We start from the raw sequence: 19,209 nt of genomic DNA, 5'->3' as shown, positions 1-19,209 counted from the left end.
GTTCATACACACACACTCACACGTTCATATTTCTTACTTTTTTAAAAAATGGGCACGACTGGGCCTGTAGCGGTAAATGAAGCTAAGAAGCAGCTTTCCTCTTTAGACAGGGAATATTACTATGATTTGTTCACCCAGTGCTTAAGCAACTCATCATCCAGTTTATCTAACTCATCTGTTACCTGTGTGACCCCAAAGGACTCTGGTTTGTAACTTCTATAAAGATGAAAACTGATGTATGTATAGTGCCTCTCACAGTTCTTGGCACATGGTTAGCTATTATGTTTGTTTTCCCAGAAGCAAAGTGAAAATAATTATATGCTTTGAAATCAGAAAGACCTAAATTTGAATCCTAATTCTGCCATTAAGAGTTCCATAACTCTTGGCAAGTAACTTAATTTCCCTGAGCCTCAATTTCCTATTGTGTTAACTATGAAAAATAATCCTTCCTTGCAGGATTAACGTTAGGATCATAAATAGCATCTGTAAAGCATCTAGCCTCTTGCCTGGCATAGAATAGGCATCTAATAAATATTTTTAAATGATAAACAAACATATGACTCTCAGAGAGTCAGGGTTTATCAGCCATACTTTTTATAAAAGTTTACTACATAAAGAGTTATCAAAGAGAGTAAAGTATTAGACTCTGTCCCTTAAGAGTTTTAACCATCCTCATGAGTAGGAGCAATGACAGTGTCATAGTTAATAAAAAAGTGATTTATGTTTAACATAACTTTTTTGGTATTTATTTTTATAATATCTGTGGTGTTTCTGGAAAATTGTATTACTTCCAACAAAATAACTATATTTTATTATAAAAGTATGATATAAGAGCAGCTGAAAATGTGTCCAGTTTTCTCCACCTGGTTCATTCTTTAATTCATTCCTGTTTAAATTTCATACTTGAGATAGATAACATCAAAAGGAGGAAATGTGTGCCACTAGGTAAGTACAAGGTCACTAAAGAGTAATTTGCTTGTTTTACAGTTTCGTTTAGCATCTACTTAGACCACCTTGCTGTCATAATTTTGTTTGCTTCATTTTCTTTTGCTGAAGTCTCTCCCCAAGGGACTCAGATACCCAGGAGGATCATCTGTCTTTTTGCATTATCCACATTAATGCTTTCCTCCTATATTTCTGATAATCAAAACTTTACTATAGGCTGGGTGCGGTGGCTCATGCCTGTAATCCTAGCACTCTGGGAAGCTGAGGCAGGAGGATCATTTGAGCTCAAGAGTTTGAGACCAGCCTGAGCAAGAGTGAGACTCCGTCTCTACTAAAAATAGAAAGAAATTAGCTAGACAACTGAGAATATATAGAGAAAATTAGCCGGGCATGGTGGTGCATGCCTGTAGTCCCAGCTACTCAGGAGGCTGAGGCAGAAAAGACTTTACTATAAAGTAAATTCTTTATGACCTGAGTCCTGCTTACCTCTCCAACTTCATGCTAGCTCCTCTTCCTTGTATTCATTTTTATTTACCTGTTTGCCATTCCTAAAGTATGCCAAGCTTATTGCCACCTCTAGGGCCTTTGTCCTTGATGTTTTTTTCTTCCTGGAAGCTCTCTTTGTGATATTTGCATAACTCACTGTTTTTCTTCTCTCACCTTGAATATCATCTTTCTAGAAAGACCTTCCCTGACAGTGGCCCCTCCCTACACTCCATCATTCTTTTTACCTTTATGTTGCTTTATTTTTCTTCATAGTACTTTTTTTTTTTTTTTTTTTTGAGACAGAGTCTCACTTTTGTTGCCCTGGCTAGAGTGAGTGCCGTGGCGTCAGCCTAGCTCACAGCAACCTCAAACTCCTGGGCTCAAGCGATCCTCCTGCCTCAGCCTCCCAAGTAGCTGGGACTATAGGCATGCACCACCATGCCCGGCTAATTTTTTGTATATATATTTTTAGTTGGCCAATTAATTTCTTTCTATTTATAGTAGAGACGGGGTCTTGCTCTTGCTCAGGTTGGTTTAGAACTCCCAACCTCAAGCAATCTGCCCGCCTCGGCCTCCCAGAGTGCTAGGATTACAGGCGTGAGCCACCACGCCCGGCCACAATTCTTATCTTATAATAATCATAACAGTACATGTATTGAGTATATCACGTTAATTACCATAAGTATAATAAAGCAGAGTATTATGTCAGTATTTGCAGTGAATTTGAAGCAATTAAAGAACATGCATTAAAAGTCCCTGAGACAACAGAAGAGATGATGGATCTGATAGCTTATATAGAAAAAGCCCGGACTGTACGAATTGAAGAATTGATTTCAAGGATCAAGGTAAGAAATTTTTTTTTTTTTTTTGAGACAGAGTCTCACTTTGTTGCCAGGCTAGAGTGAGTGCCGTGGCGTCAGCCTAGCTCACAGCAACCTCAGACTCCTGGGCTCAAGTGATCCTCGTGCCTCAGCCTCCCTAGTAGCTGGGACTACAGGCATGCACCACCATGCCCGGCTAATTTTTTCTATGTATATTAGTTGGCCAATTAATTTCTTTTTTTTTTTTTATTTATAGTAGAGACGAGGTCTTGCTCTTGCTCAGGCTGGTTTCGAACTCCTGACCTTGAGCAATCCGCCCGCCTCGGCCTCCCAGAGTGCTAGGATTACAGGCGTGAGCCACCACGCCCGGCAGAAATTTTAATTTACATTTTTTTTTTTTTTTTTTTTTTTGACACAGAGTCTCACTTTTGTTGCCCAGGCTAGAGTGAGTGCCATGGCGTCAGCCTAGCTCACAGCAATCTCAAACTCCTGGGCTCAAGCAATCCTCCTGCCTCAGCCTCCCGAGGAGTAGCTGGGACTACAGGCATGCACCACCATGCCAGGCTAATTTTTTGTATATATATTTTTAGTTGGTCAATTAATTTCTTTCTATTTTTAGTAGAGACGGGGTCTCGCTCAGGCTGGTTTCAAACTCCCGACCTCAAGCAATCCGCCCGCCTCCGCCTCCCAGAGTGCTAGGATTACAGGCATGAGCCACCGCTCCCGGCTTTAATTTACATTTTAAATAGTTTTTTCATTGTGAAATATGGTATACATATTGAAAAAGTATAAAACATATAGTTAAACAAATAGCTATAACGTGAACACGTATGTTGCTACCACCCAAGTCAAGTAATAGGTTATTGCCAGCACCCCAGAAAGCCTCTGCATATAACTTTCTGATCACAGTTCCTTGTCTCCTTCCCCCCTCCCTTCTCTAGAGATTTCCACTTGATTTTCACAGTACTTGTATCTTTTATTTTCTTTAGTTTCACTAACTGTGTGTGTATCCTTAAATAATATAGTTTTTAAAAAATATTTTTTCAAGGGGTAGGTATTAGGGAAAAAATTTAAAAATATATATTTTCTTTTATAGTGTCTTCATTTAATAATGTGCTTATGCCTTCCCCAGCACAAAATTATATATGTATTCACCTATATTCACCTCGTTCTTTCTTTAAAAACTTTTTTAAAAATGTAGAACAGTACATGTATCTAAATTGCATAAAACATAAATTATAAAATTTCAAATATTATAAACAAGCAGTAATTACCACCCAGGGAAAGAAATGGAACCTTGCCAATACCCTAGAAGCTCATCATAGTCCCCTGTCTTTTTCTGGATGTTAGCACTATCTTGACTTTTATGGTAATTACTTCTTTGCTCTTCTTTATAGTTGTATAATCTAAATATGCCTTTCTAATCAATATAGTTAATTTTTATCTGATTTTGATCTTTATATAAAGGGAGTCATATGGTTTATATATATATTTTGCATCTTGTCAGCATTATGTTAGGAATGTCACTGTTCTTTTTTTTTAATTTTAAAAATTTTTTTTTTTATTTTTATTTCGGCATATTATGGGGGTACAGATTTTAAGGTTTCAATAAATGCCCTTTTACCCCCTCCCCCCACAAGTCTGAGTCTCCAGCATGACCATCCCCCAGATAATGCACATCTCACTCATTATGTATGTATATACCCACCCCCCTCCCCCCTCCCACCTGCCCAATACCCTATTACTGTAGTACCTATGTGACCACTTAGGTGCTGTTCAGTTAATACCAGTTTGCTGGTGAGTATATGTGGTGCTTGTTTTTCCATTCTTGAGATACTTCATTTAGTAGTATGGGTTCCAGCTCTAACCAGGAAAATATAAGATGTGCTATGTCACCATTGTTTCTTAGAGCTGAATAGTACTCCGTGGTATACATATACCACATTTTATTAATCCATTCTTGGATTGATGGGCACTTGGGCTGTTTCCACAGCCTTGCAATTATGAATTGTGCTGCTATAAACATTCGAGTGCAGGTGTCTTTTTTGTAGAGTGTCATTAGATCTTTTGGGTGGATGCCCAGTAATGGGATTGCTGGATCAAATGGTAGATTCACTTGTATCGCTTTAAGGTATCTCCATATTGCTTTCCACAGAGGTTGAACTAGTTTGCAGTCCCACCAGCAGTGTAGGAGTGTTCCTCTCTCTCCGCATCCACGCCAGCATTTGTTATTTGGAGACTTTTTGATATAAGGCCATTCTCACTAGAGTTAAGTGATATCTCATTGTGGTTTTGATTTGCATTTCCCTGATGATTAGAGATGTTGAGCATTTTCTCATATGTTTGTTGGCCATTCTTCTATCTTCTTTAGAGAAGTTTCTGTTCAAGTCCTTTGCCACTTTTTAATAAGGTTATTTGATTTTTTCTTCCTGATTTTCGTGAGTTCTAAGTATATTCTAGTTATCAGCCCCTTATCAGATGCATAGAATGCAAAAATTTTCTCCCATTCTGTAGGTTGTCTGTTTACTTTCATGACTGTTTCTTTGGCTGTACAGAAGCTTTTTAGTTTGATCATGTCCCATTTATTTATTTTTGTTGCTGCTTTGATTGCCTTTGGGGACTTCTTCATAAACTCTTTGCCTAGGCCGATGTCTAGGAGAGTGTTTCCAACTTTTTCCTCTAGAATTCTAATAGTTTCATACCTTAGGTTTAAGTCTGTTATCCAGCGTGAGTTGATTTTTGTGAGAGGTGAAAGGTGTGGGTCCTGCTTTAGCCTTCTAGAAGTGGCTATCCAGTTTTCCCAGCACCATTTATTGAAAAGGGATTTCTTTTCCTCAGTGTATGTTTTTGTCTGCTTTGTCAAAGATTAGATGGCTATATGAGGATGGTTTTATATCAGGATTCTCAGATCTGTTCCACTGGTCAATATTCCTATTTTTGTGCCAATACCAGATTGTTTTAATTACTACAGCTTTGTAGTATAGTTTAATATCTGGCATATTAATACCTCCCATTTTGTTTTTGTTGCCTAGAATTGCTCTTGATATTCAGGGTCTTCTTTGGTTCCATACGAAGCGTAAGATTATTTTTTCTATATCTGTGAAGAATGCTGATGGGATTTTAATAGGTATTGCATTGAATCTGTAGATCACTTTGGGTAGTATAGACATTTTGATGATATTGAGTCTGCCGATCCACGAGCATGGAATGGATTTCCATCTGTTTACATTCTCTGCTATTTCCTTCCTCAGTGTTTCATAGTTCTCCCTGTAGAGGTCTTTTACCTCCTTGGTTAAGTATATTCCTAGGTACTTTAATTTCTTTGTTGCTATTGTGAAGGGAATTGAGTCTTTGATTTGGTTCTCAATTTGATTGTTGTTGGCGTATATGAATGCCTCTGATTACTGTGTATTGATTTTGTATCCTGAGACTTTACTAAATTCATTGATAAGTTCCAGGAGTTTCTTGGTTGAATCTTTGGGATTTTCTAGATATAATATCATATCATCAGCAAACAGTGAAAGTTTGATCTCTTCTGCGCCTATTTGGATACCTTTAATTCCACTTTCCTGTCTGATTGCTGTAGCCAGGACTTCCAGCACTATGTTGAACAGAAGTGGAGATAGTGGGCAGCCTTGTCTGGTTCCAGTTCTAAGTGGGAATGCTTTCAATTTTTCCCCATTCAGTATGATGTTGGCTATGGGTCTGTCATATATGGCTTGTATCATTTTTAGGTATGTCCCTTCTATGCGTATTTTCTTAAGTGTTCATATCATGAAAGGGTGTTGAATTTTGTCAAAAGCTTTTTCTGCATCTGTTGAAAGAATCATGTGGTCTTTGTTTTTGCTTCTGTTTATGTGGTGAATTGCATTTATAGATTTACGTATGTTGAACCATCCCTGCATCCCTGGGATGAAGCCCACTTGGTCGTGATGGATTATTATTATTATTATTTTTTTTGAGACAGAGTCTCGCTTGTTGCCCAGGCTAGAGTGAGTGCCGTGGCGTCAGCCTAGCTCACAGCAACCTCAAACTCCTGGGCTCAAGCGATCCTGCTGCCTCAGCCTCCCGAGTAGCTGGGACTACAGGCATGCGCCACCATGCCCGGCTAATTTTATATATATATATATTAGTTGGCCAATTAATTTCTTTCTATTTATAGTAGAGACGGGGTCTCGCTCTTGCTCAGGCTGGTTTTGAACTCCTGACCTTGAGCAATCCGCCCACCTCGGCCTCCCAGAGAGCTAGGATTACAGGCGTGAGCCACCGCGCCCGGCCCGATTATTTTTTTTTGATACGCGTCTGGATTCGGTTAGCTAAGATTTTGTTGAAAATTTTTGCATCTGTATTCATTAGGGATATTGTTGTGTAGTTTTCTTTTTTTGTTGTATCCTTTCCTGGTTTTGGTATCAGATTAATATTCGCTTCATAAAAGGTGTGTGGGAGATTTCCGTTCTTCTCGATGTTGTGGAATAGTTTCTGCAAGATAGGTAGTAGTTCTTCTTTGTAAGTGTGGTAAAATTCGGGTGTGAAACCATCTGGACCGGGACTTTTCTTTTTAGGGAGATTTTTAATTGCTGTTTCTATTTCAGCTGTTGAGATTGGTCTGTTCAGGGAATCTGTTTCTTCCTGGTTGAACCTAGGGAGGCTGTGTGTTTCTAGAAATTTTTCCATTTCCTCCACATTTGTGTGAATAAAGATTTTTGTAGTACTCATAAATTATATCTTGTATCTCTTTGGGATCAGTTGTGCTATCTCCTTTTTTGTTCCTGGTGGAGCTTATTAGAGATTTCTTGTCACTGTTCTTTAACTTTAGGAAGTTTAGGAACTAGATTGCTATCTAGTATTCCATTCCACATTGTATCACTATATGATATATTTTTTAAAGTTTACTGTTCTGGATATTTGGTTGTTTCTACTTTCGCTGTTATTAGCAGTGCTTCTAGAAACATTTCTGTACATGTATCCTGGTGCATACATTCATTCATTTCTCCTAGGTGTTATTGGATATGCTGTCCTTCACCTTTACTAAGGAAGGCAAAATTCTCTTCCAAAATAATTCCAATTTCATGCTCCTATTGGCAGTGTACAAGAGTTCCTATTACTTTTTCATCCTTTCCTATACTTGCTATTTTGAGATAATTCAAATTTTGCCATTCTGTTGTGTGAAGGTTATTGTCATATTTTCAATTTGCATTTTCCTAAAACCAAATGAATTTGAACACTTTTCATATGCCTACTGGCTATGAAAGTTCTTCTTTTGTGAAATGCTAATATGTCTTTTGCCCATTTTTCTTTGGACATGTATCTTTTTCTTATTGATTTGTGGTAGTTGAAAAAGTTGTGGTAAAATAAACATAACATAAAATTTACTATTTCAACCATTTTTTAAAAAATTGCATAAATTTTTAAAAAATTTCAATAGATTTAGGGGGTACAAATGGGTTTTTGATACATGGATGAATTGTATTATGTATCAAATAGTGGTGAAGTCAAAGCTTTTAGTGTACCTGTTACCTGAATAGGATGCATTGTACATGATTAGGAATTTTGGTCCCTCACCCTACACCCGCCTTCCCCACTTCTGAGTTTCCAAAGTCCATTATAGCACTTTGTATGACCATGTATACCCATCATTCAACTCCCACTTATAGGTGAGTACATGTGATATTTGTTTTCCTATTTTTGAGATAATTCACTTAGGATAATGATTTCCAGTTCCATCTAAGTTATTGCAAAAGACATTACTTCATTTTTTTATGGCTGAGTAGTATTCCATGGCATAAGATTTTCTTTTTCCTCTCATCAGTTGATGTGCACTTAGGTTGATTCCATATCTTTGCAATTTGAATGGTGCTGTGATAAATGTGTGAGTGCATGTGTCTTTTTGATATGAAGATTTCTTTTCCTTTGGGTAGATCCCTAGTAGTGGGATTGATTGCTGGATCGAATGGTAGGTCTACTCTTAGTTCTTTGAGGAATCTCCATACTGTGTCTCATAGAGGTTGTACAAATTTACATGCTCACCAACAGTGAACAAGCGTTTCCTTTTTACTGCATCTGCACCAACATCTATTGTTTTTTTTGACTTTTTAATACTGGCCATTCTGACAGGGATAAGATGGAATCTCATTGTGGTTTTCTTTTTCCTTTTTTTTTTTTTTTTTTTCTTCTTTTTTTGAGACAAAGTCTCACTCTGTTGCTCAGACTAAAGTGCAGTGGTGTCAGCCTAGCTCACTGCAACCTCAAACTACAGGGCTAAAGTGATTTTTCTGCCTCAGCCTCCCAAGTAGCTGGAACTACAGGTTTGCATCTCCATGCCTGGTTAATTTTTATGTTTTTTCTAGAGATGAGGTCTCACTATGTTGTTCAGGCTGGTCTCAAACTTCTGGCCTCAAGCAATTCCTCTGCCTTGCCTTCTCAAAGTGCTAGGATTATAGGCATGAACCACAGTGCCTGGCCTTAGATTCTCCTTGTTCTTGATGACCTTGAGAGTTTTGAGGAGTGCCAGTCAGGGATATGGAAGGATGGCTGTCTATGGGAATTTGTCTGAAGTTGTTCCTCATGATTAGACTAGGGTATGGGTTTGGGGGACAGTAATCACAGAGGTAAAGTTCCATTTTTATTACATCACATCAAAGGTATATACACTCAACATGACTTATCACTGTTGATGTTGGTCTTGATCACCTGGCTGAAGTAGTATTTGTCAGGTCTTTCCATTTTTTTTCTCCCCCCTTCCATTCTATAACTTTTGGAGGAAATCACTATATGCAGCCCCTGATTAAGAAGTGAGAAGTTGGCTGGGTGCGGTGGCTCACACCTGTAATCCTAGCACTCTGGGAGGTAGAGGTGGTGAATTGTTTGAGCTCAGGAGTTTGAGACCAGCTTGAGTAAGAGCGAGACCCCGTCTCTACTAAAAATAGAAAGAAATTATATGGACAACTAAACAATTTATATAAAAAAAAAAGAAGTGAGAAGTTATGTTCCCTTCCTTTACAATGGAGAATCTACATAATTTATTTGGAATTCTTCTGCATTAGAGATTTGTCTCTTTTCTCCCACTTATTAGTTTATTCATTTATTTATATCAGTATGGATTCATGGATATTTACTTTATACTTTGGGCTATAATATAAAATTCATTTTTATATATTAATTTAATATCCATCACTCTCAATTTTTCTTACTTTAAAATTTTCTATTTTAAAATTTTAACTTTAAAATATTTTATATGTTTTTAATTTCCCTTCTTAATTTTAACAGTTTATCTGAAGATTATTTTGGAATATCAACATGTACCATTATATAACTTGCAAATAATTATAGTTTTGTTTTGTCCTCGTCAAACTTTACACATTTACAAAACTTTGTTTATTTTCTTTGCTACAATGAACTGGCTAGGACCTCTAGTACAATGTTTATTAGCAGTGGGTGATGGCAGACTTCTCTTTATCCCAATCTTGAAAGGAAAGCTTTTACATTATGTATATAAAAGGAAAGCTTTCAAGATTTCACTATTATATATGACATTTCTTGGAGGTTTTTTATAGGTACCTTTACCATATTAATGAGTTCCCTTCTATTGCTGATGTACTACCAGGTTTTTAGAGAAACTTATCACAAGTGGATGTTGAATTTTATTAAATATATATTTTTTGCATCTATTGATGCAATTGCTTTTTCTCTTTTAATCTATTAATATAATGAATTACATGGATCAATTTTTAAGTTTTATTTCTATATGTATTGCATATATGTATATAATATATAGAATATATAAAATACATGTATATATAAAATGTAAAATAAAAACCCTTAAATTAGACTTTGAATTTGTATTTCAGTTCTTAAAAAGCATATGGAACAATGAAACCTATAGGGGGTAAAAATATTAAACTTTTCTACTCAGATAAATCCATTGTTTAAAAGTTTTTTCCTTTACCACTCATACCAAACTCTTTCTGGACTATTGCTGTATGCTAAGTAGGCAATAAAAAGATGATGATATCACTGAAGATTCAAAACAAAACAAAAGATACTAAAATCTTTGTCATCAAAGTTCCAAATAAAAAATCATAAGAATAAAAGAATTGAAAATCCTTTAAAATCAAAGTTTAAAGGATCATTGAACATTTAATCACTTTTTTCAGTCATATACAAGAAAGACCAAGACTACCTTTATGTTAAGTCAACTGCAAGTGAAAACTTTTAAAAAACTTTATTTCCAGTATAAAACTATGCAATTGTGTGGCATGAAACTAAATCAGTAGTACTACAGCTATTGAAATACCCATGTGATTTGGGTAATATATAAAATATCAATTAATAATCTGAGTCAAATTGACATTTGAAAGAGTATTAGAGATTGTTGTCGATGCTTCTCTGTTTCATAATGCCTTAGATTTTCTATATGATGTGTTATATCTGGAGTTTCTTTTGTAGGAATCCAAACGTCAAATGAGTTATTTTTTAGATGTTTTTCTATTTCCTCCAGAAGACTTAGCTTTAAATGCAACTGTCCTCATGTGGCCTAGGAAAATTAATCCAATCTTTGATGCAAATGATGAGGTAAATATATTTTCAGTATATATTTTTATATTCTGATATTTTAAGCACAGTGTTCACATTTAATTTTCATGCCTACTTGCCATCTACCTTTAAACATAACTGTGTGTGACAATGTGAGTTTGAGGCTGGCAACATTTATAGCCCTGTAGGTTTAGTACAAGCTATTAGGCTTAACTCACAAGGTCTGGTGAATAGTGGGGCTGATATTAAAAGTTAGAACTATTATATAAATTTATAATCCTAAGCACTGAACTAAGTACTTTCCATTTATTAAATCATTTAATACTCATAAAAATGACAAGTACTCCCATTTCCCCTGTTTTATAGATTTAAAAAATGAGACTCAGGGAAGTTATGTAGCTTGTTCAGTATCACAGAGATACAAGGTAGGAGATTCAGAATGAGTATATTTCAGACTTTGAAGAAGTGCTGATGTAAACTGATTTATCCTAAATTGGGGGGTAAGATGTTACAGTAATGAAAAGCATGGGCTTCAATCAGACAAACCAGATTTTGACTTTTATGCTTTTACGAACTTGGACATGCTTCTTGACTTCCATAAGACTCAATTTCTTCATCTCTGAAATGAGGATAATAATAGTAAGAATGCCGTGGTAATGTAGGGAAGATGTTTAATAGTTCTTAATACATAGCACGTGCTCAATATATGGTAGTTTTTATTATTATCCCAGAATCTGTTAAATTATTAAAGCATCTAATTGATAAATAAGAGTTATGAAAGTCACTTTGGAGATCTAGGGAAATTTTTCTGTGTAAGTTTCTTATTCTTTGCATTTTTATATCAGCCATTATAGATGACATTTTATTTTTGTACTCCTTTTTACTTCTCTGATGTTTTTTATTACAATACAAAACATTTAGATTTCTGACTTGGTAACTCTTTCTTTGTAATAAAATAACTAACATATTAAATTGTCTTTTAAAAAGCTTATTGAGAATGCTAAACGTAAAAAAGAAAATGAACTAATAGCCAAGAGAGAGAAACTGATTTTGGAAATAGAAAAGGAATCACGCCACATGGAAGAATTCACAGAATTTGCAGAGCTGGAACGCATGCAACAGGTCTGATAACATAAGGGCAATAGTTATGGCCAGCACATGGAATAATACAGGACACATTAACATAAATTTAAAAACATAGAAAAACATGCATACTATGGCAAACAAAGACCTAACTCTTTGGCCTGGAATAGGAGCTATCTATGTTATCTTTTTTGTGACTCAGTTTTCTACCTGTGGAGTAGATATCACCATACCTTTTGCTCTCTATCATAGTTACGTTGTGAAATTAATGTTTAAAGTTGCTGTATAGGTCAGGCGTGGTGGCTCATGCCTTTAATCCTAGCACTCTGGGAGGCTTAGGTGGGCGGATCGTTTGAGCTCAGGAGTTCGAGACCAACCTGAGCAAGAGCGAGACCCCGTCTCTACCAAAAATAGAAAAAATTAGCCGGGCATGGTGGCACATGCCTGTAGCCCCAGCTACTTTGGAGGTTGAGGCAGAAGGATCACTTGAGCCCAAGAGTTTGAGGTTGCTGTGAGCTAAGCTGATGCCATGGTACTCTAGCCTGGGCAACAGAGTGAGACTGTGTCTCAATAAATAAATAAATAAATCAAAAGTTGCTGTATAAATGCAATGACATATCCTATGTATTATCATATGATCTTATTTTTAGAACCTTACTTAGATATTTCTTGAGATAAAAAATTATTTCTTTTCAGTATGTGACAGATGTAAGACAACTACAAAAACGCATTCAGGAATCTGAAGAAGCAGTTCAGTTTATTAATAAGGAAGAAGAACTTTTCAAATGGGAATTGACAAAATATCCTGAACTGGATAAATTAAAAGTTAATATTGAGCCCTATCAGAAGTTTTTTAATTTTGTTTTGAAGTGGCAACGATCAGAAAAACGGTAATTTCTGGTGGTATAATAAAATTAAGCAAATGATATAAAAGAATTTGTAAAATTCAAATTGATTTTCTTTTCTGGTTAAGCGTTTAAAAGTAGGATATATCTGTCCATTTTATTTTTTTTTTCTTTTTTTTTTTTTCTTTATCTGTCCATTTTAGAAAGAACCAAATATATAGGAGAAGCCTCCAAAGCTGCTAAGGCACCACCTAATCTCATTGATACAATAGCTGAGATCCTTTTGTTGTTCATAAGTGTGAGGATTGGGTTTTCATGCTCACACGTGAGATATGCGAGCCTCAAACCTTGGTACGATGTTGGCATGTTACCCATTTGACATGAAAATATATATATATATTATATTTGAATTGTCATTTGGATTTTCTGGAGTCAATTCACTTTTTTATGCAATTAATTTATTTAGCTAATATTTACACCAAAAATTAGAAGTGTGGGGTCAAATTTGCCTTTTATTTGGATACTGTTAGTCAATCATTTATAATATGATACATATTTTAGCACATGTAGCATAGCTAAAATGATCTCAGTCCTTTCAACCATCAGCTCTACCTGTGTGTGACTGAGGAAAACTGTTGGCAGCTCTTGCCCTCATCTGTCTCTCTTATAAAGATGAGGGGTCTGGCCTGAAGGAGCTCTAACTAAGGCCCCTTCAAACTCTAAAAGTTTGAGTTTAATAATATTTTTTCTTTCACTTCAGGTGGATGGATGGAGGGTTTTTGGACCTCAATGGGGAAAGCATGGAAGCTGATGTAGAAGAATTTTCTCGAGAAATTTTTAAGACACTGAAATTTTTCCAAACAAAGCAAAAGAAAGAATTACAAGAAAAAAGAAAGGCAGCAAGAAAACGATCTTTGGAAGAAGAGAAACCTGAAGAAGAACCAAAAGAGAACCCTACTATTACTATGTGCGCTACAGTAATGGAGCAGATTAAAGTTTTTAAGGTATAAGCATATTTAATGACATTTTAATACTATAGATAACTTTCTCAACTTTCTGTTGCCTCATATATAAATTATAAAACCCATCCTCTGGTCTTACATTTTTTTTTTTTTTTTTTTTTTTTTTTTGAGACAGAGTCTCGCTTTGTTGCCTAGGTTAGAGTGAGTGCCATGGCGTCAGCCTAGCTCATAGCAACCTCAAACTCCTGGGCTCAAACAATCCTTCTGCCTCAGCCTCCCAAGTAGCTGGGACTACAGGCATGCGCCACCATGCCCGGCTAATTTTTTTTTTTTTTATATATATATTAGTTGGCCAATTAATTTCTTTCTATTTATAGTAGAGACGGGGTCTTGCTCTTGTTCAGGCTGGTTTCGAACTCCTGACCTCGAGCAATCCGCCCGCCTCGGCCTCCCAGAGAGCTAGGATTACAGGCGTGAGCCACCACGCCCGGCCTGGTCTTACATTTTTAACAGTAGTCTAGTTGTATGTAAAATGTGTTTGGTCAGTATCTAGACAGTCTCAACCTCAGTGGGCTTCTGACCGAGGGTGAACCAATCCTAATCCACCATCTCTCTGGCCGTGGTGATTAGTTCAGGGATAAGCACAGACCCAAACTGGGTCTGTGAGAGCTCTCCTTAGGGAACTGGGCTTGGGAAAGGAAGCCTCTTTTCCTCTACTCACAAGCTGTAAAGATATGAGCTGTGAGCTCCCTGTAGCTCACAGCGTAGCTGGTTTGAGAGAACATTGAGACTTAAAGAAAAGAGGAAATAAAAGGAGACCTGATTGTGCTCACTCCCCTGGGCCCCAGAGTCCAGAGGTTTGAGACATTTACCTTGGCTTTGTCTCACTTTGAACATGTGACCTGACAGTGTCTTCCGTCTGCCCCCACTTTTTTTTTCCCTCTTTGGCTAATAAATTTGGTCTCTGTCACTTTTTTTTTTTTTGAGACAGAGTCTCACTTTGTTGCCCAGGCTAGAGTGAGTGCCGTGGCGTCAGCCTAGCTCACAGCAACCTCAATCTCCTGGGCTCAAGCAATCCTCCTGCCTCAGCCTCCCGAGTAGCTGGGACTACAGGCATGTGCCACCATGCCCCGCTAATTTTTTCTATATATATATTGTTTGGCCAATTAATTTCTTTCTATGTATAGTAGAGACGGAGTCTTGCTCTTGCTCAGGCTGGTTTCTAACTCCTGATCTTGAGCAATCTGCCCGCCTCGGTTTTGAACTCCTGATCTTGAGCAATCTGCCCAGAGTGCTAGGATTACAGGCGTGAGCCACCGTGCCTGGCCATCTGTCACTTTTAATCAAAGGAATGGGGCCAAGTGAAGGTATTGAGGAGAAATAATCAGAAAAAAATAAGATTTTAAAGTCTTCTTCTATGTCTCAGCCTCTTGGTCAAGCTCTGACTCACTCCCACCTTCTGTTCTAGGCATTGTTATTGTGAAAGGACTGAGTGATTAGTTTTGGGAAGAGGTGGTAAAGGCAAAGAAAGGGGACTTTATTCCTCTTATCTTTTGAATAATATCTTTTTAAAAATGTTTAAAAATATGCTCGTCTTCTTGCTTCAAAAAAAAAAAAATAAAAAAATAAAAATGTTTAAATTTATTCTTCTTTTATTTAGAGATGTGGTCTTTCTCTGTCGCCCAGGCTGGAGTGTGATGGTGCAATCATAGCTCACTGCAGCCTCTACTCTTAGGCTCTAGTGATCCTCCTATCTCAGCCTCTCGAGTAGCTAGGAATACAGGCCACAATGACTTGCTAATTTTTAAATTTTTTATAGAGACAAGGTCTTGCTATGTTGCCCAGGCAGGTCTTGAACTCCTGGCCTCAAGGGATCTTTCCACCTCAGCCTTCCAAAGTGCTGGGATTATAGGTATGAGCCACTAAGCCCAGCCCTGAGATTTGAGAATTACCCAAGAATGCTCTGATGGAGCTATTTCCATCCACAAGTGCTAAAAATAGAAATGGAAAGATTTAGAAGCAAAATCAAATCTCACTCATTTGGGATTTTGGTACAGACATCCCCCCGTTCATGGCGTATATGTGTGTGTATTTATAACTATATATTATATTATATTATTGATATATATTTCTATATATAGTATATGTAAAATTTGAATTTCTAAAATAATACCACAGTTTTAATTGCCATACTTTTATCATATGCTTTAGTAACTTACAGACCCATTTACCCTTCCTTCTTTTTTGCTCTTATAATTTTCCTGGCTATTTTTACATGCTTATTTTTGCAGATCACCTTAGAATCATTTTGTTAGTTTCTTTTTCCCTCCAAATTCAATTGAGATTTTGATGATACTCATATAAATATATCCAATAATTTGAAGAAAGTAATCCTTATACTGTCAAGCCTTCATCTATATGTATCTGTGTGCAGAAGCAAATGACTGACTCATCATTGTCAATGTTTTCACCATCAGGAAAATATCCCGACTGTCTCCATCCTGTGCAATCCAGGCATGAGAGCTCGGCACTGGAAACAGATGTCGGAGATTGTGGGCTATGACTTGACTCCAGACTCTGGAACTACACTGAGAAAAGTTTTAAAATTAAACCTTACACCATACTTGGAACAATTTGAAGTGATAAGTGCAGGTGCAAGTAAGGTAAACATAAAGATCATCTCAAATACTTTATTGGATGGTTTGTTAATCAAGTAACCATTGTTTCTGTTGTGGTTGAATGTGTGTAGTATTGGGTAGCAGTGGGAGGAGATGGGAGAAATTGATAGCAGACCACTCTTTTCTTCCCACAAAGTGTGTGCTTATTTGTCCTGAATCTAGACTAGAAATAATCCCTTTGACCTTTTCTTAATTCTTCCATATTCTAATATAGTTGGATGATATGCTAGTATTAATACATAATTTTTCCATTAAGAATATTGGGTGGATATATGTATGACATGTGATGTGTGGGTTTTGTAGCAAAATAAGTATGGCCCTAGAGGAAGGATTCTTGAAATATGTAGATTACAGGCTGCCTTCAGAAAGGCCACTTCAAAGAAAGTCTAGAAAGTCTAGGAGGCATTTTATTATAGTGTCTCTTTTTTTTTTTTTTTTTTTTTGAGACAGAGTCTCGCTTTGTTGCCCAGGCTAGAGTGAGTGCCGTGGCGTCAGCCTAGCTCACAGCAACCTCAAACTCCTGGGCTCGAGTGATCCTTCTGCCTCAGCCTCCCGAGTAGCTGGGACTACAGGCATGCGCCACCATGCCCGGCTAATTTTTTATATATATATCAGTTGGCCAATTAATTTCTTTCTATTTATAGTAGAGACGGGGTCTCGCTCTTGCTCAGGCTGGTTTTGAACTCCTGACCTTGAGCAATCCGCCCGCCTCGGCCTCCCAAGAGCTAGGATTACAGGCGTGAGCCACAGCGCCCGGCCTAGTGTCTTTTTTTTATTTGTTTGAGACAGCATCTTGCTCTGTGGCCTGGGGCCAGAGTACAGTGGCATCATCATAGCTCACTGCAACCTCAAACTCTTAGGCTCAAGCAATTCACATGCCTCAGCTTCCTGAGTAGCTGGGACTATAGGCATGTGCTACTACACGGGGCTAGTTTTTCTACTTTTTGTAGAGATGAGATCTTGCTCTTGCCCACGCTGGTTTTGAACTCCTGGCCTCAAGCGGTCCTCCTGCCTCGGCCTCCCAGGGTGCTAGGATTACAGGCGTGAGCCACCACATCTGGTCCTCGATGTCCATTTTAATACTAATAGCAGTGATTTTCATAGCAAGTGAATTTTTTAAAACTATGTAACCATTCTTATTAGGAATTTTTACATTGTTCAAAGAAACCTTTCCAATTTAAAAAAATTATACTGTAGTCACAGATTATCCTAAGGAAATGGTAATGTAATATATCACATGCTTACTGAATGAATTTACTAGGGAAAGTCAATATAATACCCAAGATCCTTCACTATCCCAATCACTCTCTCTCTCTTTTTTGTAAATTTGAAAAAGACATATAAATTTATTTCACATGTATACATGGGGAGAACCACAGAGTGATTGCCCCTATCCCATTCTTTCTTCATTCCTCCCTTTCAGGAATTTTCATTAGAGAAAGCCATGCGTACAATGATAGGAACTTGGGATGATATTGCTTTTCATATAAGTCTGTATCGTGATACTGGAGTCTGTATTCTTTCTTCAGTGGATGAGATTCAGGCTATCCTTGATGATCAAATTATAAAAACTCAGACAATGAGAGGTTCACCTTTCATCAAACCATTTGAAAAAGAGATCAAGGTATGTTAAATATTATAGTCAGCTCCTGGTCAGGTATAAAAATTGGAATCTTATTCCATATATGTTTTCATGGAAATAAGTGAATGTGTTGGATGGCTTTTTATTAGAAATATTTATACAAATCATAAACCTATAACCTTCATATTTTATCTGATGAAAATAAGAACAGATACTCAAAAATTACTATAGAAATATATATAGAAGAACTGACATACTAACTAATGATTTTGAAAAAAAATTATGCTTTATTAAAATCTTCTCCAATGACAGTGATAGACTTGAAAGGAAAAGAGTTGGCATTATTTATTCTAACTTTATAAGGCCTAGATTGTTTTTTGTTTTTTCTTTTCTTTTTTTGAGACAGGTCTTGCTCTGTTGTTCTGGGTAGAGTGCAGTGGCGTTATCATAGCTCACTGCAGCCTCAAACTGTGGGCTCAAGCAGTCCTCCTGCCTCAGCCTTCTGAGTAGCTGGGACTACAGGTGCACCCCACCAGGCCTGGCTAATTTTTAAATTTTTATTTTTTAGTTTTTGTAGAAACGAGGTCTTGCTCTTGCTCAGGCTGGTCTTGAACTCCTGACCTCAAGCGATCCTCCCGTCTTGGCCTCCCTGAGTGCTAGCATTATGGGTGTGAACCACCATGCCCAGCCTCTCTATTTTATGTTGCATTCTTGCAATGTGTAGTAAAGTTCTCTATACTATATTTTAATTATACTTGTTAACAGCTAGCTTGTGGGTCTTTCAGAATAATTAATGATTTATTGTCCACTTGAGAAAAACAAATGGTATTTGAGGCCCCAAGATTATTTCATATCTTTATAGTTGATGTGGGTAAATGTAGAAAGCAAACAAATTATGATAACTAATAGCTTCATAGGTATTATCAAAGTTCTAACTGGGGATTATATAAATTGAGGAAAGACAAACAAGTGGATGTTTTTATCTTGAAAGTGATTGATTTCTAATTATGTACCAGTTGCTGCTCTAGGAACTTTACATTTATTAATCCATTTAATCTTCACAGCAGACCTTCAAGGTAGGCACTATTATTGTCTGCATTCATAGAAAAGGAAACCAAGGCATAGGAGGATAGGTAATTTGCCCAAGTTCACCTAGCTAATAAATGACAGCTGGAATTCAAACCAAGGCAGTCTGGTTTTCATTTGAGCATAAATAGTGCTTTTTAAAATGTCTTGGCCACTATTATTTGGAAAAAACAGAGTATTGTTCTTCCA

At 36.9% G+C, this 19,209-nt stretch overlaps 1 protein-coding gene and 1 non-coding gene across 2 annotated transcripts in view; both read left to right on the top strand.

Moving 5' to 3' along the window:
* The window catches only part of DNAH12 (dynein axonemal heavy chain 12), a 211,024-nt gene that overhangs the window by 48,350 nt on the left and 143,465 nt on the right, over positions 1-19,209 (top strand). Inside the window, exons 14-20 of the mRNA XM_076008843.1 lie at positions 2,141-2,276; positions 10,698-10,823; positions 11,772-11,906; positions 12,564-12,757; positions 13,473-13,716; positions 16,152-16,337; positions 17,776-17,976. Of these exons, the coding sequence (XP_075864958.1) occupies positions 2,141-2,276; positions 10,698-10,823; positions 11,772-11,906; positions 12,564-12,757; positions 13,473-13,716; positions 16,152-16,337; positions 17,776-17,976 (1,222 nt within the window). The remainder of the gene's footprint in view (positions 1-2,140; positions 2,277-10,697; positions 10,824-11,771; positions 11,907-12,563; positions 12,758-13,472; positions 13,717-16,151; positions 16,338-17,775; positions 17,977-19,209) is intronic.
* Positions 12,990-13,093, top strand: LOC142875502 (small nucleolar RNA U13). Its single transcript, XR_012922860.1, has one exon. It is a non-coding gene; the product is annotated as a small nucleolar RNA U13 (small nucleolar RNA).

Source organism: Microcebus murinus, chromosome 1 (assembly GCF_040939455.1).
Source record: "Microcebus murinus isolate Inina chromosome 1, M.murinus_Inina_mat1.0, whole genome shotgun sequence".
Lineage (NCBI taxonomy): Eukaryota > Metazoa > Chordata > Mammalia > Primates > Cheirogaleidae > Microcebus > Microcebus murinus.
Note: the sequence above shows the minus strand (reverse complement) of the source record. Positions and strands in the feature narration are given on the sequence as shown.